The 20,627-nt window shown below is 31.9% G+C and overlaps 4 protein-coding genes across 5 annotated transcripts; 1 reads left to right on the top strand and 3 right to left on the bottom strand.

The window, feature by feature from the left end:
* Nucleotides 1–69: 69 nt before the first annotated feature.
* Nucleotides 70–952, bottom strand: LOC108817439 (thioredoxin H8-like). The gene is made up of 3 exons (XM_018590119.2): nucleotides 742–952; nucleotides 465–587; nucleotides 70–341 (listed from the first exon to the last, which is right to left on the bottom strand). Exons 1-3 carry the CDS (start codon nucleotides 901–903, stop codon nucleotides 204–206), a joined length of 423 nt encoding a protein of 140 aa, XP_018445621.1. The 5' UTR covers nucleotides 904–952; the 3' UTR covers nucleotides 70–203.
* A 3,363-nt stretch (nucleotides 953–4,315) lies between these two features.
* On the bottom strand, nucleotides 4,316–6,128 carry LOC108817438 (thioredoxin H8-like). The gene is made up of 3 exons (XM_018590118.2): nucleotides 5,149–6,128; nucleotides 4,812–4,934; nucleotides 4,316–4,672 (listed from the first exon to the last, which is right to left on the bottom strand). Exons 1-3 carry the CDS (start codon nucleotides 5,329–5,331, stop codon nucleotides 4,535–4,537), a joined length of 444 nt encoding a protein of 147 aa, XP_018445620.1. The 5' UTR covers nucleotides 5,332–6,128; the 3' UTR covers nucleotides 4,316–4,534.
* Nucleotides 6,129–6,554: 426 nt separating this feature from the next.
* Nucleotides 6,555–20,420, bottom strand: LOC108815364 (protein NRT1/ PTR FAMILY 2.13-like). Of its 2 annotated transcripts, none has more exons than XM_056990945.1 (4): nucleotides 20,067–20,420; nucleotides 12,566–12,783; nucleotides 7,958–8,523; nucleotides 6,555–7,541 (listed from the first exon to the last, which is right to left on the bottom strand). In XM_056990945.1, the coding sequence occupies exons 1-4, from the start codon at nucleotides 20,221–20,223 to the stop codon at nucleotides 6,653–6,655; spliced, it is 1,830 nt and encodes a 609-aa protein (XP_056846925.1). In that variant the 5' UTR covers nucleotides 20,224–20,420; the 3' UTR covers nucleotides 6,555–6,652. The 2 variants fall into 2 exon arrangements, with proteins under 2 accessions (XP_056846925.1, XP_056846926.1); XM_056990946.1 differs by having other exon boundaries at nucleotides 7,958–8,536; nucleotides 20,067–20,206.
* Nucleotides 15,363–17,818, top strand: LOC130497781 (uncharacterized). Its single transcript, XM_056990947.1, has 2 exons — nucleotides 15,363–15,965; nucleotides 16,735–17,818. The coding sequence occupies exons 1-2, from the start codon at nucleotides 15,677–15,679 to the stop codon at nucleotides 16,749–16,751; spliced, it is 306 nt and encodes a 101-aa protein (XP_056846927.1). The 5' UTR covers nucleotides 15,363–15,676; the 3' UTR covers nucleotides 16,752–17,818.
* Nucleotides 20,421–20,627: the final 207 nt, after the last annotated feature.

The following is a 20,627-nucleotide window of genomic DNA, read 5'->3' as shown; positions in this document are numbered from 1 at the left end:
GTCAAAGATTATTACACTAGCTATGCGGGTACATGCAAATCTATTTTTCGATTCCTTTACATAATTACATCATACAAATTAGGTTTTATTTGATGAATCTTAGTTAAAACATTTACTTTTACATAGTAGTAAACTACTATTATTGGCATATGGTAATCTAGAAGAGCTTTTTTTTTGGCATGAAAGTAAAAGCTTCATATTTTTCAGAAGGAGTATGCGTATTTGTGGAGCTTTCCTTCTATCTCATCAAGCTTCAGACCAACAACTCTGTCTACCTCCTGACCTCTCTTCGTGAATACAACCGCAGGAAAAGTATAAAGGTTGTACTCCTTCCACACGCTCTGCATTTCAATCAAACGTTATTTATAACTCAAAGCAAATAATTATTATTTGTTGAAATATTTTCGTTATATTCTTTAGACTTTGAGAAAGAGATAAGAAAAAAAAGAATGATAAGTATTTACCATTATCACATCGACATCAATTTTCACGAACTCAACATTGGTGTACTCAGCCGCTAAATCTTCAAGCTTCGGTTCAAGGAATTGACATGGTCCACACCATTTGGCCGTGAACTCGATCACCAGCTATACATGAACATGGAAATTGGATATGCTTAGTGATTTACTCAAACTAAACCTAGTAAAATGGTAAGTGGAACTGGTTCAAGAGGTAAAAATGTCTTTAAGAGAGCCTCAGTGTCAAGAAAAAAGTAGATAGCGCCATTAAGTAATATATTACCAGCTTGTTTGTGTCTTTTAGAGCGTTGAACTGAGATTTCCACTGATTCTCATTCTTCATTTCCACAATAAAAGGACTGACTTTGGAAGCTGTCCGTGACTTCCTTGAACGGAGGTCGCTCAGCGAAAGTCTCTCTTTTGGCGAAGAAGTATTAGCACCCATTGTCTCACTCTATCTCTATTCAGAAAGAAGCAAGTAATTTTAAGTAGAATTGCTCTCTTACTCTGAGCAAAAGATGAGAGCAAGAGTTGGCTTTTATAACCTCAGATTGTTGTGGGCCTAGTGGCTGTAAAGGGTCATCAAATTTCTCAGTTCAATTTTATTGGCTCTTAAGTTGTTATAGGTCGCCGTCGCCCAAAAATATTCCATGAAGCAAGCAAACAGTTATTTATTTATTTATTATTAACTCCCTCCACTTTAAGATCAAATTTCCTGAAATGGGGGTTTTTTTATTTCTGAAATGGGTTTTTGAAGACTCCAAATTTGTAATCAAAGACGCTTGCCAATTTTGCTTATATTAATCTGAATAATTGGAATTATATGATATCTTGAACAGTGTTTAGTGACTAAAATAAATAAATAAATAAATACATAAGGAATATATTTGGTTTTATAAGACTACAAAATAAAATGTGTCTTATAATTTTCCTCGTAAACGAGAAAAGGGACGCGTCAGAAGTATTTGACCATCTTTACTCCAAATTGTGAAAGGAGAATTCTAAATCTCCAGAATATATGATTCTCCTCTTAGCCTATGATTTTGATTTAGTTTATTTTGGTTTAAAGCTCCTTTCGATTTTTTTTTAATTTAATATAAGGTGTAAAGCATACACGGTTAAACGAATGATGGCACTGAGGCAGACACTATATAACCATAATAGATTCGCTGCTCATTTTCAACATGTTTTGGATTTGTTATTCTAGAGCTACTAGCTCTAACAACAAGATAGATTCTTTGCTTGATTTAAACATATTTTGAAATTCATATTCTTGAACTCTAACGGTATTAATATATTGTAGTTATCCAACATCGATATCTCATCAGTTAAGAACTAATATTAATTTTAAATAAATTAAATTATCAACTGTACATATATTAAATTTTAGTGAGTAACATTTTATTAAATAATACGATATTATAAATGCACTTTTTAAATTAGTTAATACATATTTTCAAGATAACATAGATAAGTTAATTTCATTAGAAACAAAAACGAGTAAATTATAGCATGGAAAACAAGAACAATAAGCTAAAGAAAAGTCAAATAATTGAAAAACGAATCATATAAAACTATAAAACAAAATTTTTTAACAAAGAAATAAAGTTATATAATTATTTAAAAACTCTAAAACCTATATATATATATTATTTACAAAATAAAATACTTCTTTTAATATAGTTTATACTAGGAGATTTTACTGTGCTCAGGCATGGATATAAATTTTATAAAATAATCAAATCATAATACTAATTAAAAACTTTCTTTCATTGGTTCTAAAACTTGAAATAATTTTAATTTATATGTTTATAAAATTAATAAAATATTACATTTATTCTAATTATACATGTGATTTCATGTATAATAGTTTGGATCAGATCATTTTTTAATTTTTGGTATATAGAACGGCATATATTTTTAAATTGAGCTAATATAACTGAGCTCAAATCAATTCAAAATTAAATAATTATTAAATTTCATTTAAATTGATTCGTTCTCTTAGAATTGTAAAATTATTTTTATTCAATTTGTATAAGTTGATATATATTCTTCAGGGAAAATAATTAAATTATTAATGGATTCAGAAATACATCAGAAAACATAAAAATATTATGCACATTGATTATTAAAATCCACTAAACTATGATCCGCGCAACCGCGCGGATGTTTCATTTCATTTATATATATTTATAGATATTTATTTTACATCATTAGTGATATATATTGATGCTAATTATATATTTAAATATTAATATAATTATTTTAAATACAATAATTTGTTGTTTATAAATGATAAATGAGTATAAAATTAATGTGTAACAATATTTTAGTACTAATTATGAAATAAGAAGAAAAATATTACATCAAATTTTAAGTACTGAGATCTTGTTAAAATCTTTTTCAAATAAATTATTGGATTTTTTTTAAATATATATATATTTAAAATAAAAGATATTTTGATTAAACTAGTTGCATATATAGTGTAAAATTAAATGATATGTATATTTTAATTAATGACTTTCTAGGAGATGGTCCATTTTAAATATCACACATGAAATAAATCATTACTTCTCTTTTAATAGATGTTTTTGTCATCAGCTTAAATATATTCAATTAAATATGTACAAACAAATTTCATTAAAAATATAATTTAAGTGATTTATTATTGCAATTTAACATAAAAATAATCGGTTCATTTATTACTTTTTAATATATTGGATTGCAATAATATCTCTAAATTGTACAAGATTTATTTTTGAGTTATAATTTGTTTAAAATATGATTAATTTTGTTAATTTTATTTAGTTTGGTTTTACATCTTACATTGTATTACATTTTACAAATCTTTGTATAATGTGATATATGTTATTTTGACTGAAATAAGAATAGAAGAAAGGGTTGAAGTATTGATTAGTCAAAATTTGCATAAGCAAATAATTTTTTTAACCTTTCAAAAGCTCACGAACTGGTTAAAACTTTAGAATGTTTGAATAACTAAAAACTAACAAGTATTATTAGGGCAGAATTATCGCGGTTTCTGTAAAAGGATTTTAGCATGTAAAGCCCATAAAAGGTGGAGAAACCGAGCAAAAAAGGCGCAGGAAAAGAAACAATTTCGGTGGGTTTTCAGCACTATTTGTGAGCCCTACATGCAATTTTTTTTTAACCAAAAAAAAAAAAGAAAAAGAAATTAGAAACCCACTTGAAGTTTGTGGGATAATTGTGCTCTTAGTTTGACATAGTATTGTTCAGATCAAGTGACAACCAAAATCTTAACTTTTGATTATATATTGTTTGATTAGTTATTTAATATTTCTTCTATTTCAAAGTGATGCATATTAATAAATTATATTGAATTTGAGTTAATAATGCATAGTTTTTATTCTATATTTCTCATAATTTTAAACCAATAAAAATTTAATAAGTACAATTAATCTTTTTGGAGTTTAGAATTAAATCATTATTAATATAGTTTTTGTTTAAAATAAGTTTTCTAGAGGCTTTCACTCTGAAATAATTTTTATAGATATCGTTTTTGGTTAAAATCCAATAAACAAAAAATTAAAACTACTTCACTGAGCGAACTATAATCAATTATAATTTTACTGGTAACATTTGTTTAAAAAAGAACCAAAAAAATGCTTTTACAACTAACTGAAATCCAAATTGAACCTTAAAGCTTTTATATATACAGTTCTATATATATGCTCGATTCGGAGAACCTCTTGTCGCTCATCATAGAGTTTGCACGAAACAGATTTTCCATCTGTTAACTCGAATCTTCACAAATTCTATAGAAATCTCATTATTTGATTCTCAAATAATCTTATTTGAACACAAATTTGATATGAATAACTATTAGGATATCATCGTCATAGATAGAATCACTATAGATTTCTCTACAAATCTCACCATTTTCGTATACGTCCTAGACTGAATCACTCTAGAGACCAAATGACATTATTTTTGAATATTAACAGAAAGAATATCTTCTTTCAATTCTTATTACATATAGATTTTGAGATAGTTCTCAACGGATTAATAAGAAATTGATTCTTAAGGCTTCATATTTTTCAAAAGGAGTATGCGTATTTGTGGAGCTTTCCCTCTATTTCATCAAGCTTCAGGCCAACGACTCTGTCTACTTCTTGACCTCTCTTCATGAATACAACCGTAGGCAAAGCATGGAGGTTATACTCCTTCCACACGCTCTGTATTTCAATCAAACTTGATTTTATAATTCAAACCAAATAACTGTTTTTTTTGTCAACCAAACCAAATAACTTTTTCTGTAATATTCTTTAGACTCTGAGGAAGAGATGATAGAAAAAGGGATTCATTAAGTAAAACCTTTAGCACATCGACATCAATCTTCACGAACTCAACATCAGTGTACTTGACCGCTAACTGTTCAAGTTTCGGCTCAAGTGATTTACATGGTCCACACCATTTGGCCGTGAACTTGATCACCAGCTATATAAGTGAACATAAAAATTGGATATGCGTTATCATGTACTCAAACTAAACCAAATAAAATGGTAAGTTGCACTGGTTCAAGAGGTAGAAATGTTTTGAATCTTTTCGAGAGAGCCTCAGTTAAACCTCACACACATTGTAGAACAAGAAGTCTCAAGAAAACGCGGAAATAATTTAGATTAATTAGAAGGCGCATTAAGTAATCTGTTACCAGCTTGTTTGTGTCTTTGAGAGCATCGAACCGAGATGTCCACTGATTCTTTTTCTTCATTTCCACGATTAAGGGACTAACTTTGTAGGGTGAAATCTCGGACTCGAAGCCAGCTTTATGTGGCTTCCTGGAACGGTCGTTTAGCGAAAACCTATGGCTTGGTGAAGAAGTATTAGCACCCATTGTGCTCACTCTATCTCTATGCAGAAAGATACAAATAATTTTAAGTGAAATTGCTCCTTACTTTGAGCCTAAGATGAGAGAAGAGTTGGCTTTTATAACCTCAGATATTCTTATTGTGGGCCTTGTCACTTGTGGCCGTAAAAGGTCACCAGATTTCACATTACAATTTTTAGTGCTCCAGGTGTTTATTACCGTTCCATGAAGTAAGAAAACAGCGTTTCTTTTGCAAATCTACTTTAATATATTATTAACTCCCACTTTAAGATCTTTTTTTTTTGAACAAACTCCCGCTTTAATATCAAGTTGTCTGAAATGAGTTCTTGAAGACCCCAAACTTGTAATTAGAATTCTAAAGAGGCTTGCTAATTTTGCTAATCCATGTATATTGTTGTTTACTGTATATTAATCGCATGATAAGTGTTTGGTTTCCAAAATTAATAAATAATGAAAGCCCTTTTTCAAAAAAATAAAATAAATAAATAATGAATTAGATGGGGGGTTTTGAACTCTTGGAAAATAAATATGTCTATCTATACAGAGAAACTTAACTACCGTAAGGAAAAGAAAAAAAAATCTGAGAAGATTCTACAGCTCAAGTGTTAGCTAATATTTTATTTTGTGCATAAAAAGTTTACTTTTTGTTCTCAAGCGTGGAATATATGTCGGATCCAAAACGGAATTCAGTGAAGGTGAAATGAATGATGGAATATATGTGGCACAGAGGCAGACACAATATAACCATATAGATTATTTGCTCAGTTTAAACATGTTTTGAATTTGATACTCTAGAACTCAAACAAACATACATGAAATATGTTTTATTTAATTTTAACATGTTTTAATTCCGTATTCTCGAACTACAACGGTAATAGTATGTGGAGTTCAACAGCATCGATATCTCATGTCAGATCATAGTATGCTATGAAAACCACATGTGATCGTATATATGATATAAACATTGAAATAACATCGACAGCAGCATAGTTAGCGATATCATAGAATATGACTATATGCTTTGAACCTACTTTGAACCCACGTTCAAATATCATAGTAGATAACCCTAATCTCCAATAAAACAACATCGCTCATGTCATATCATTTTCAGAGTATATGACTATATGCTATGAGCTAGCACACATGTGATCGTCCAATTTGGTTTAGCTACATGATGAAAATTGCGTTTTCCTTGTTAGAGTTGTTTTGTAGACACCAACACAATCTAGTTGTCCTAAGAAAGGGTAAAATTTATAATAATTTAGTTCTTAGACACTGTAAGAAACATTGTCATATGTATGGTAAACATCGATACAACATCGATCATCTACTTGTTGGTTTTGGAACTCATCTCAACATTAGCAATACTCTTATCCTCCTTCAAATCTCCCATCTGTGAACCAACCTTGTACCGGTATCCCCGAGCACAAAACCAAAAGTAAACCAGATTAACCACACCCAAAACCGCGATCAGATAATAGAAGTAATCCAATTTCCCCTCGTTGAGATTCTTGTTTAGCCAATCAGGACGTTCATGACCACCGGAAAACTTATGAACAACCGTGACTAGAACACTGCTAAGATAGCTCGAACCAGCAAAGGACAGAGAGAAGAGAGCATTAGCTATGCTTCTCATGTGTTCCGGAAACTGACTGTTGAAGAACTCTATCTGTCCTATTATATTGAATGCTTCACATAGTCCCATCAGAATTAGCTGCGGCGAGAGCCAAAACACGGACATGGGAGTCATACCGTTCGGGTCACCTGCCTTGATGGAGCGTGTGCGTCTCACGCCCTCCACGAGGCCGGCAACAATCATGGAAAGGATTGCGAAAACGATCCCTGTCCCGATACGTTGGAGGAGTGTGATACCGGATTTATGGCCGGTGATGCGGCGGAGGAACGGGACTAGAACTCTGTCGTATATGGGAAGAAAGATGCCGATGGTGAGGAGAGAGATGACGGAGAGAGAACCGGGCGGAACCTCGAATTTAGGACCCATATGTCGGTCCATTTTCAAAGCTTGAGAGACCGTGAAAGTTCCTTGTTGTGACATTGCTGTGAGGGATATTATTCCGGCCGACCAAACAGGAACTACTCGGATCAAACACTTTACTTCCTCTACTTCTTGAATGCTGCATAGCCGCCACTTGTTTGCTGGAACTCCCTCAGATGTTAGATCACCTTCTATTATCACCGCCGCTTTATCTAGAAACCTAATTTTATGCAGTTCCAGTTAATTATAGGTTAAAATACATAGCCTGATATATATTAAAATTCCACTTTGAAATGCAAATTATTTTCGAAAAAACACACATGGATAGATGACCAAATTTATTTACGTTTTCTTTTTGCAAAACAAATTGTAAAATTTAGTTATCTAGTGCATATGTGTATTTGAAGAACAATGTGATCATGCGTCAAAAGACTCAAAACCTAATACAGTATAAGCACGAAAAAATTATAGATCAATTTCCACGTGAAATCCATGTAATTCTGGAAACTAAAACAATACTCAAATTTATTTCTGTTTTTTCTTTTTGCAAAAAAAACGATTGTAAAATTTATCTAGTGCATATATTCATTTGAAAAAACGATATAATCATACGCCAAAAATAAATATATAAAGTACCTGAATTGGTTACTTCGGTGTAGCTTGTGTACAACGCTATCTTTAACGGGAGGGTCATAGTAGGTCACTGTGCCGTCATCTTCCACCGAGAGCTTCATCTTTCGTTTCAAACGAGCTGCCATGATAACTTGAGCGATACTGGAGAATATACTTCCTTCAGGTTTAACATAGATGTAAAGCCTCATTCCAGCGAAAAACATAACTACCGCACAAGCCATGAGTCCAGTAGGGATACTAAAACCGATGATCCAGCTGACTTGGTCCTGAATATACACAACGACGGTCTGTGTAATAAGCAGAACCACAGTGAAAGTCAGGTAATACCAGTTGAAGAAACTAGCCACTCCTTTAACACCTTCCTCAGTTCGTTGGTCAAACTGGTCAACTCCAAAAGGGATGCTACATGGTCTTATTCCTCCTGCCCCTATGGAAAGGAAACCGAGACCTAAGAGCAGAGTCCCGAACTGGAGCTTGTTCGGACCGCTGCAACTGACTGGATCTTTGCTATTGCATGTTGCTGGATGGAGTTGAGGAACCGATGCTGTGAGTGTCACCGTCAGTAGTCCCTGCAGATTTAAACTGAATAAACATTACTACCAAACAACTCATTATTCATTTTTTAAACTGATTCTTCATTAGTTATGATGATTAATACCTTGAATTGAACTCTATATGATTGTTAGTTGCTTTCTTAAAGGCAAACAATAATGTGGGTAGACTTAAGTTATGCGATCGAATACAAACAAGCAAGCAATTAGTTAATTAAGTTAACCATATTCTTAATAAGTTTTGACTTCATACGGTTAAAAGTAATACTAGGAAAACAGTATTGTGGGACAGATACTGAATTATGATATCAAATACTAAGAAACAAAAACATTAATTAACTTAATTAAGATTAGACATAATTGGCTTTGACATCATTGATAAATTATTGAGATTTCTTTGGTTAGATACGAGTTGGCGACAAACTGATCACGACGTAGAACCTAATATCATCTTTTTTTCGTCTAGCCTTAATATAATACTATGAGTACTTAATTGTAACAATTTAGGTTCCTTACTTTAATTAACTACTAGATTTTGACCCGCGCTTTGGAAGCGCGGAATATTTTACGATAAAAAATTTTACTAATAATTTAACAAATATTTTGGTAATTTTTAAAGAGTGTGTATTTAAAATATTTTTGCATTTAAATCAATGTTTTTAAATTCAACCCGATTGTGATTATATCCGTTAATCCGGAAATCTAACAATTCAATTTTGGTTTTTAAAATATTCATATTAAAAAAATCACTAAACCTCGAGACTAACCGATTGAACTGATGGATGACTGATGGATGACCGATATGTAATCTTATAATCCAAATTTTAAAGTTCATTATTTTGCAATTTATGAAATTATGACGTTTCTACAAAATTTTAAAGAGAAAATGATAGATATAAAATAACTAAGATTAATTATTGTATTGTCTGGAAACATTGATAGTAGTATAAAAAATATATTGTTTGGAAACATTGATAATAGTATAAAAAAATAAGTGTATTGTTTGGAAATATGGATAATAGTATAAAGAAAGTAACATTAGTGATTTAATGTAGGTTTAACTATAAAGTATAAAGGTGTATTTAATTTAAAAATTTACAAAATAAATATTAGGTCCAACAGAATGTTTCTGTTTTAATAAGATAGATGAGTGTAACTGTATGGTATCGTTAGCGTTAATATTCTCGCTATAAATATGTTACTCCACTTTCAGCTCATAAATTTACCAATCAGGTGGACAAAATTTTAATTATTAATTTATTGTTTTACTCCAGTTACTATTTAAATGAAGGTAAATCTCTTTGTATTTTCTTCTTTGTTTTTGAAGTGGAAATGTCAGTTGTGCTGGATGTGACACTTATTTATTTTGTTTACTCTCAAATTTTTTCACTCAATTCCTCTACTTTAATTTACTCCTAATTACGCTGGCAGTTGCCAGTCACACCCTATGCAAAAGGCAAAAATAAAAGAAAATATAGGGGAAGTTAACAATTGTACGCGATCATAATTCTACAATAATTGGTGAAAATGACTTCAGAAAAGAAACTATCTTAGGTCACGTCATTGTGATTGACCAAATCTACACATCTTTACTTTCAGTTAGCTATATCATTTGGAAATCAATTATTGGCCACTTTCAGTTAAGCTATCATTTTCTTTTTATTTCCAAGATAAAACTCTGTAAAAGTTCCCGTTTAATTACTATCTACACTTGTTTAAAATAAATATGTCTAAAATTATACCATCAATTTAAAATGGGGAAAATTGCCAATAGAGAACAAAAAAACAAGGGTGTTGTCCCTTTGGTATAAATCCTTTTTTGTCCAATTTTTCTCCTTTTTACCCTTTGTATTTCTGAAAACTAATGAAATAAATAGTTTTGTGAATCAAAAAAATATTAAAAATACAAACAATTAATAAAACACATATATACACAAGCTGGTATTTTTTCTTCTTCAAAAAGTTTATAAATAAAAATTTGAAAATACGTTCTACTAAAGGTAGAATGTGCCTTCTACGGAAAATGATATAGTAGAAAACGATTTCTAAAATAAACACGTTCATCTACTATTTTTAGAACGTACATTCTACTATTTACTAAATTTCTAAATAAGTGGAATACACATTCTACTAATCCTAAAGCTATCTACTTTTTGTCCGGATGCATCTTCTACTTTTATTAAGTATTCTAAATTTTGCGGAATGTGTTTTCTAAAATGTACTCTTACGTCTACTAAAAGTAGAAAGCGTGTTCTGGATTTTTATCAATCTTCTAAACTTTTAGAAGGCGCCTTCTACGGATAAGATTACATGATTTTTGCGAAAATTAATGGAAGTTTTAGTTAAGGAAATATTCTAAAAATCTCCTAAAAATATTCTAACTTCCTAAAACGTATTATTTTCGATTTTACTTGTCAAATATTTTTTAAAAAATGATTTCCCTTGTCTTCTTCATTAATCTATGGTTTTCCATAGTTTTTCTTTTGATTTTTTCATAAACTCTTGTTCTATATGATACATACTTATACAACATGTGGTGTTTTGAAATTAGGTGCAATTTTTTTTGTAAAGTTTTATTTTTATTTTATTAAAGTTTACAAATTTATTTTTATTAAAAACATTTTTAAAAGTTTTATTTTTATTAAAAAGTTTGATAAAATTAAAAAGGTTACAAACATTTTAAACTTTTTATAAAAATAAAACTTTGTAAATTTTTTTTAATAAAGTTAGTTTAAAGTTTTTACTAAAATTTATTTTTATTTTTATAAAGTTTAAATTTTTATTTAATTAAAGTTTTATTAAAATGTTTTAAACTTTTTATAAAAATAAAAACTTAGTAAAATGTTTTTAATAAGTTTACTTAACGTTTTTATTAAAAAAAATTGTAAATTATTTTTATTTTTACAAATTTTTTTTTATTAAAAAAATTAAAAGTTTTATTTTAGTTTCCCTTTTTAAAAACTTTTTAATTAATTTTTAAAAAATTCTTTTAGTTTAATGTGTTTAATAAAAACTTTAGACAAACTTTATAAAATTTGTAAACTTTATAAAAATAAAATAAAACTTTACAAAAAGTTTTAATAAAAAGTTCAAACAAACTTTATAGAAATACATTTTAATTTTTTTTATATTTATTAAAATTTTTGATAAATTAAAAAGTTTACATACATTTTAAACTCTTTGTAAACTGTTTTTATTAGGTTGATTTAACGTTTTTTATTAAAAAAATGTAAATTATTTTTATTTTTATTAAGTTTTACAAAGTTTATTTTTATTAAAAATTAAAAGTTTTATTTTTATTTTCCCTTTTTAAACGTTTTTAATTATTATTATTTTAAATTATATTAGTTTAATGTGTTTAATTAGATTAATCAAATGTTAATTTTGAGATTATAAAAGAAATTATACTAAAGAGACAACTAAATGATGGTTTTATACTATAGGGAAAACAATGCTGAATTTTTGTTCCATTTTGGCAATTTTCCCTTTAAAATGCTTATATTTAAAAGTTCTCGGTTTAATTACCACTATTAGATAATTTGTTAACTCGAACCGAGTTACCAATTATCAAAGTTATTTTATTTAAAATAACTTTTTCTGTGAGATAAATGTGGTTTTCTTATAGAACTCTTTTATTAACAACTTCTTATAAAACTCTCTTATGTTTTTGTTTATATGATTCACATTATAGACCGACCTTATCCCTCTCGATAACGTGGCCCCTCTATGATTTCTTTCGTTTTCGTAAAATACAAGAGCAATAATTAGGAGCAAAATGCTATACATGGGCACTTATATATATTATAAGGTTTTTAATTGGTATTATACTTTGGTTGAAAATATGGTTGAATATTTTCATATTATATAAAGTTTGTCTTAACGTGGTTGCCTTATGTGCCAAATACCATATGTATCTTCACCACACAAGATCATATATAGAGTAGAAATATAACCATTTTTCTACATGTGATAAATTTAACTTTCTACTATTACTAATAACACTCATACTAGACACACATTAGAAAAGAGTCTCAGATGTATCAAAGAATTGAATACGTACGAGGAGGGTGGCGAATGACGCGAAAGCAATGGTCTTGAAACGTCCGACGTAAGCGTCCGAGATAAAAGCGCCGACGAGAGGTGTGAGATTGGTAAAACCAAACCAAATGTTGATGACATTTGCAGCGTTGACTTGTTCCAAATGGAACACTCTGGTTAGATACACCATGAAGTTTGATAACAACCCAATCGTTCCCAGTCTCTCAAGCGTTTCATTTCCTGTTTCAACCATTATATATTACTGTAGTATACTTCTATTTTTAAATTGTCAGCAAATAAGTAACAAATAAAATGCTTTTAAAAATAAGGAAAATGAAAGATATATGTTTAAAAATTTAATGTTACAGTTCTCTTACCGTTTCGATTACATAGTAGTCAGATGGACAAATGTCAAACATGATGGACTAGTGTCAAACATGATGGACGATTGTCAAACATGTAATATATGTAAAAATGAAATAATTCTTAGGAAAAAAAACATTAAAACAAATTAATATTACTCTTGATCAGGCGTTTGGGTATCCAATTAGGTTCCTTTCAAATTTATAACTTTTGATTTGAATTCGGTTCTTGTACGGATAATTTTAAATTATATTAAAAAATTTCAATTAATATATAATTTAAAATTTTCAAAATTTAAAGATAAAATAATATAAAACATGTATTTTGAATAATGTATGCAAAAATATGTAAACTAAATAAAAAATAGTTTGGTTTAACATTGAATGATGATCTATAAATATTTTAAATATTTTGGTGTTTTCAGTATTGTATAACTATTTATTTTTGACTGTTTGAATATTTGTAGGATAATCAATGATATTTTAAATATTTTGGTATTTTAAGTAATGTGTAACTGATTATAATTTTTAACTTCAAAACATTTTTATATATTTTGGATATTAAATCTAAAATAAGTAATATATTTAAAGTACATAAATATGATTCAAATATATTTAAATACCATAATTATTTCGGTTTGGATCAGATTCGATTAAATTTTGAATCAGATCGAACATCTAACCATTTTGTGTTTAAGTTTGATACTAGTTTTTTAGATAGGACTTGGTTCAATTTTTTTATTTAAATTTTGTGTCCGGTCCTAAAGATCAATACCCTTTTCTTTTTCTTTTTCTTTTAACAATAACAATTGCAAGCAGTGGAGGAGTTATATATGGATTTTATAGGGGTCAAAATTAATTTATTAGAGAAAAAAGACATGCATAAGACTTGAACTCGAGACATTTTGTCGATTTCAAAGAGAGAGATTTTGACTATCTCACCCACCACAAGAATAACATGAAGAACAAACCTAAACTATAATTTTGTAGATTTCATAGAGGTTAACTTACCCCCGGCCTCCAACCATAGTGGCTCCGCCACAGGTTGCGAGCTATATAAATCCACTTTTTTATTTAATGAAAAAACTCCGTTTTTTATGTGTATTATATGCAAGGACTTAGGCAAACCGTGATCTTGAAACAGCTAATTATATATGTCAATTAAGGGTCTTGATATCTTGTGTTTTTAATAGGTTTTATCATTCATTTATCATGCATTTTGATCATCTAGGATAGCATTTAGACTTGTTTAGTTTGCATTGCATTGCATTTGTTCTTATCAGGTGATGGAGTTGCCAAATGGTGACTTTGGAGCAATTGGAGGTGGATTGGAGGCAAGATTGGTGTTTTTCGAGTTCATGGTGTGATGACTAAGTGTCCCAGCGGCTTCATGTGACAGGCAGCGGCATTTTGACCTCGCAGGAAGCCGATGCACATCACCCAACGGCCTAGCGTCACCCAGCGGCCTGGCGTCCTGACGAGAAGCCGGTGCAGAAGTTCTGCTGAAAATTCTAAGTGTTGGAGCGGCTTTAGGTGCAGCGGCTTCGCCTAGCCGCTGGGAAAAACCAGTGCTCCCTGCCCGACTTCGAGATGTTGCAGCGGCTTGGTGAACGTGACGAGAAGCCGGTGTGCATATCCCAGCGGGTTTCTGCACCCCTCAACGGCTTTTAGTCATCGCCAAAAGGCAGTTGCGACCATTTTCATAGTTAGCATTTGAGAGTTAATCAGACTTGTTTTTACTCTTTTATCCTTATGTTTCTAGCTACTATAAATACTTTGTAGACCTAATCTTTGTAATCATCTCATTTTCTCTCTAGACTTTGCCTCATTTTGTAAAAGCTTGAATCTTTTTATCATTCTAAGGAATTTCTTCATCTTATATCTTGTTTCTCTTAATCATTAACATGATTAGCCTTGAATCTCATATGGATTTGAGGTTTATCATGGAGATTAGGGAGTAGACACATTTTGGATTCATGGGCTAGGGTGATTAAGGGTGATTAGTGAAGATCTAGGGTGTTTAATGTTAGATCTACTTATTTCTTTGCTTGTTGAGGGTTCTCAATGCTATTTTAGTCTTGATCATACTAAAATAGATCCCTAGACATTTCCTGCCCGAAAGGTGTATGATGAAATGTCTGAACCAACTCTTCAATGCTTTTAGTCTACTTTGCCAAAGAGATTTGTTGTTAAAGAGGCTAAGATTGCTATTAGACTTGTTCTCCATGTTTGCTTTAGTAATATTCAACCTAAGAGATTAGATGCTTGAGTTGCTTTAGCAAAAGAACATTCATCTAGAGATAGAGCTTGTTTAGTGTTGTGTCTAGGCATAAGGAAAGTGTTTGATTGATAGCTTGCCACTCTAGTTTGGATCTTAGTCACCCAAAATCAAGTCCCTAGTCCCATGAGTCCACCTTAGCATTTGATTGAGTTCTTGCATTTGTTTCTAGTTTGGATTTGAGACCACCTTGTTCATATTAGTAGGTTCTAGCTTGTTACCATCATCCATCTTCTCGTTTGCTTAGATTAAGAGAGTTTGTGTATTCTTGGTGCTATAGATCACTAGTTCTCTGTGGTTCGACAACCTTTTATACTATCATTTGACTTGGGAGCCTTGAAAACTTCCAATATCAAATTGGCGCCGTTGCCGGGGAACTAGTAGATTTATCATTAGGATTTCAATCTTTCTTGAGACTAAGCTTTATTTTCTTGCTTTGTTTTGCTTTTGTACAGTTACTAACCTTTTCTTCTAGCTTTTGTTATTTGTAGAGATGGCTTCAAGTTACCATGGGGAGCCACAAGAAGAGGAAGACACATTTGAATATCACATTCAAGATGACTTTGATGCAAGTATACTCACACCAGCACAACTTGTGATGTTATATGAGCTTCAGAAGGAGTACCCAGGTTCGGCAAAGACATCCCTAGCACGAAGGATCCGGTTGGAGCTTATTAAGGATCGAGCAGAGCTTGAAGGAAGGGAGGTTACAAAGTATGAGTTTAATGTTGCCTATGACCTTAAAGAGGTAATGGATTGGGCTCCACCACTCCAGCTGGAAGGTATAGAAATTTCCATTTTAGAACTTCAATTTGAGAAAATATGCTCGCCTTGTGGTGAAAACATTGCCCATGATCATGATTCTCTTGTGCTCATCAATGAATGTCTTGATCTGATATGTGAAACTAGGAAGCTAGATGAGTTGAGAATAGAAAAGCTTGCTAGAGATCATATTGAAGTTTGTTTTGACAAGAGCTATCTATGTGCTTCATTTGATCTCGAATCTGAGTTTTTGATTCTTAATGAACCTAGACCTCTTCTTTCTCTTGCTGATACAGGGGATGAGCTTGATGTGGATAAGCTCTTGCTTGAGATAGAAAACCCCCTTGTCAAAAATAATCATGAGAATGTGAACATTGTGTTTTATTCAGTTGATGGAGATAGAGTTGACTACTTTGTTAAAACCTCGTTTGAACCAGTAGTTGACTTTATCTTTCCACCAAATGCATTTGATTCTCATGCCTATTTAAACATCAAAGAGCATCTCATATTTCATGATTCATCTATAGTGAAGCTCTTTGATGAAAAATCTGTCTATTTTCTATGGACAGTAGTGTGCTCCTTTGCGCACTTGGTTTCTTGTTCTTGTAGGAGAAGGACCAAAGGTGCATTGGCTCAGCCTTTTGATACCTATGATTAGCATGCACACAAAGTCAAGCTAGAGACTTAAAACAAGCTCACTTGGGAGGAAGTCCCATGTTTATCCATTGTATAAATTTCTTTATCTTTCTTTCTTTTAAGTTGTTTAATAAGTATGGTTGAGATTTTCAGGTTGGGTCTATCTCTAGATAAGAGAAGTCTTCATTTCCACTTCAGCCTATGTTTACTGGTGCAACAAACAAGAGGCCAAGGGTCCTCTACCACCCAATTCAGCCAATAAACTCCAAGTGTGTGCCACTCCAACCCTGTACATATTTAATTCTCATGTTTCTTTATTTTCCTTAGATCTCTTCTTTGAGCTTACTCTCACACAAGGGACTGTGTGAAGTAAGTTTGGGGGAGAGTCAACTATCTCACATTGTTTTCTGTTTTGTCTACTTGTCATGAGTCTCATGCATTGCATTGCATATTTATTTGCATAAAATTTTTTGAAAAAAAAACAAAAAAAAATCATTTAATTGCATCATTTGCATCTTTAGGATTTGGGTATAGAAGCATTTAGATTGCATTCATGCATTGGGAGCAAACCTTATAAAGGACACATGTCTAGAACTCAATTTGACACCCTAGTTAAACATATCAAATAGCTTGAGCATCTCTTAAAAAAGCTTGTAAGTTTCGAGCCTTGAAAACTCTTCTTGAAACATGTTGCTTGCTTGATATTGACATTGCTCTTGAAAGCCAACTCCAATTTGAACTTGAACTTAATGAACTTAATCTCTCTTGCATATGGGCACTTGCATACTTGATCATGGATCTCATACACATTTGGGTTATCTTATTCCATTCATTATCCTTTGTTAACCCAAATGGAACTCTCCTACCCCTAAACCCTTAGCCATTCTTTGAGACCAACATTGATTTGCTTGAGTGAGGCCTTCTTTTTGATAGCTTGTCATGTGCAAAATCTTGAGAGTATTGGGAGCGACATAGATTTGTTCTCATCTCTTGCTAGCATAGGATCCTCATTTGAGTTAGCATCTAGGATGGTTAGTGGGTTTGTTTATTCTAAAGTTTGTTATCTTGGGTTTGGGAGAAAAGAAAGATGAGAAAGATGATCAAAAAGTTGAGAAAAGAAGCCACTAAGGATCAAAAATAAGAAATCTCTAGATTTAGTCTATTTGAACCTTCCCCCAATATAAAGAAAAGAAAAAAAAAAAAAGAAAAAAAAAAAAAAAAAAAAAAAAAAAGAAAAAAAAAATGATGAATCAATAAGATGGTGGGAAGGTAGATAGAGCTAAGAGTTGTGGAAAGTTAATAAAAAGATCCTTAGATGGTTAAGTTAAACAGTTCATGAGGTGAGTTTGATAAAGTGGGTTACTTTGGGTATTGGAATGAATGTGAATAGGGGTGAAGCTTGTTATATCACTTAGGAAAGGGTAGAATGATGAGAATGGATCTATGTATGCACAAATTGCTCCTGGTCTTAGATAAATTTTGCATAATGATCAAGCTCCTTGTTCTTGAGTGATTGCCACTTTGAAATGATTTATTTGAGCCATTGTTTTCATTCACTTTAGACCATTTGTTTACCTAGCCAAATGATTGAGATCATGTGCCCATTTGTGAGAATCCACCTTGTGTTTGTGTGTGTGAATCAATGTGAGAGCTGGTAGAAAGACTTGTTGGTTGATGAGTATTGCATCTTGTGTAAAGGCATAAGAGTATCTTGATAGGCCTAGAGAAGCTAGAGTGTAATAAGAGAGTTGTTCATGCTATTTGCTATATTTCTTTAGGATGTCAAGTTGAGTGTTTTTGGTGTCTTTTGGCTATGAGCTCCCATCTTCAAACCTCTTCTCCAAATAAGTTCTTGAAAGTTTACTTGTGGACAAGTAAAGGACAAGTTTGGGGGAGTTGATATCTTGTGTTTTTAATAGGTTTTATCATTCATTTATCATGCATTTTGATCATCTAGGATAGCATTTAGACTTGTTTAGTTTGCATTGCATTGCATTTGTTCTTATCAGGTGATGGAGTTGCCAAATGGTGACTTTGGAGCAATTGGAGGTGGATTGGAGGCAAGATTGGTGTTTTTCGAGTTCATGGTGTGATGACTAAGTGTCCCAGCGGCTTCATGTGACAGGCAGCGGCATTTTGACCTCGCAGGAAGCCGATGCACATCACCCAGCGGCCTAGCGTCACCCAGCGGCCTGGCGTCCTGACGAGAAGCCGGTGCAGAAGTTCTGCTGAAAATTCTAAGTGTTGGAGCGGCTTTAGGTGCAGCGGCTTCGCCTAGCCGCTGGGAAAAACCAGTGCTCCCTGCCCGACTTCGAGATGTTGCAGCGGCTTGGTGAACGTGACGAGAAGCCGGTGTGCATATCCCAGCGGGTTTCTGCACCCCTCAACGGCTTTTAGTCATCGCCAAAAGGCAGTTGCGACCATTTTCATAGTTAGCATTTGAGAGTTAATCAGACTTGTTTTTACTCTTTTATCCTTATGTTTCTAGCTACTATAAATACTTTGTAGACCTAATCTTTGTAATCATCTCATTTTCTCTCTAGACTTTGCCTCATTTTGTAAAAGCTTGAATCTTTTTATCATTCTAAGGAATTTCTTCATCTTATATCTTGTTTCTCTTAATCATTAACATGATTAGCCTTGAATCTCATATGGATTTGAGGTTTATCATGGAGATTAGGGAGTAGACACATTTTGGATTCATGGGCTAGGGTGATTAAGGGTGATTAGTGAAGATCTAGGGTGTTTAATGTTAGATCTACTTATTTCTTTGCTTGTTGAGGGTTCTCAATGCTATTTTAGTCTTGATCATACTAAAATAGATCCCTAGACATTTCCTGCCCGAAAGGTGTATGATGAAATGTCTGAACCAACTCTTCAATGCTTTTAGTCTACTTTGCCAAAGAGATTTGTTGTTAAAGAGGCTAAGATTGCTATTAGACTTGTTCTCCATGTTTGCTTTAGTAATATTCAACCTAAGAGATTAGATGCTTGAGTTGCTTTAGCAAAAGAACATTCATCTAGAGATAGAGCTTGTTTAGTGTTGTGTCTAGGCATAAGGAAAGTGTTTGATTGATAGCTTGCCACTCTAGTTTGGATCTTAGTCACCCAAAATCAAGTCCCTAGTCCCATGAGTCCACCTTAGCATTTGATTGAGTTCTTGCATTTGTTTCTAGTTTGGATTTGAGACCACCTTGTTCATATTAGTAGGTTCTAGCTTGTTACCATCATCCATCTTCTCGTTTGCTTAGATTAAGAGAGTTTGTGTATTCTTGGTGCTATAGATCACTAGTTCTCTGTGGTTCGACAACCTTTTATACTATCATTTGACTTGGGAGCCTTGAAAACTTCCAATATCAGGTCTATACACTATTGTTTACCCAACAGCTCATAGTATCCGATCTTGAAATTAAGGACAGGTCAAGGATTAGGTTAACTAAAAAAAAAGACTACGTTCACGATCCAAAAAAAAAAGATATACGTACCTAAAATGAACGTAACGGCTCTCCAGCCTCCACGCTTTTTCTCAACCTTCTCAGCATCCGAAAAAGAATCCGACGAGCTTTTTCGATTGTGTGAATCAACAACATCCATCTTCGGCTGCGGTGCTGAAGAACCGTCCCTTCTATCCATCAAAACCATCTCTAAGGTCGATGTATAACTACAGGCAAAATACTCTTACTTCGATTTAAAGGGTGGAATTAATGTTGGGAGATTTGATTCTCACTTTTGAGGTATATCTAAATAAATAAAGGCAATCACATTAAGAGATTGATAAATGTAGAGACTGGGCTTCTCTCTGCCAGAAGCTTTTTGGGGAGCAATGTGGAAGTGTGTGTACATATGTATATATAAGAGAGTGAGGAGATACAGATTACTATATGGTGGGTGGGGGTGATAATATAATAACGCTATTTATTATAGAATTTTTTTTTAAAACATCTCAAATATTGTAATTTTATTTAAAATATTATTATAGAAAAAAATCTATTCCAATTCAATTGTGTAATAAAGTGATTTTTATTCTAAATTAAATGAATTAATAG

The sequence above is a fragment of the Raphanus sativus genome, chromosome 7 (genome assembly GCF_000801105.2).
Source record: "Raphanus sativus cultivar WK10039 chromosome 7, ASM80110v3, whole genome shotgun sequence".
In the NCBI taxonomy this organism is placed as follows: domain Eukaryota; kingdom Viridiplantae; phylum Streptophyta; class Magnoliopsida; order Brassicales; family Brassicaceae; genus Raphanus; species Raphanus sativus.
The sequence above is the reverse complement of the archived record's forward strand: the minus strand, read 5'-3'. Positions and strand labels throughout refer to the sequence as shown.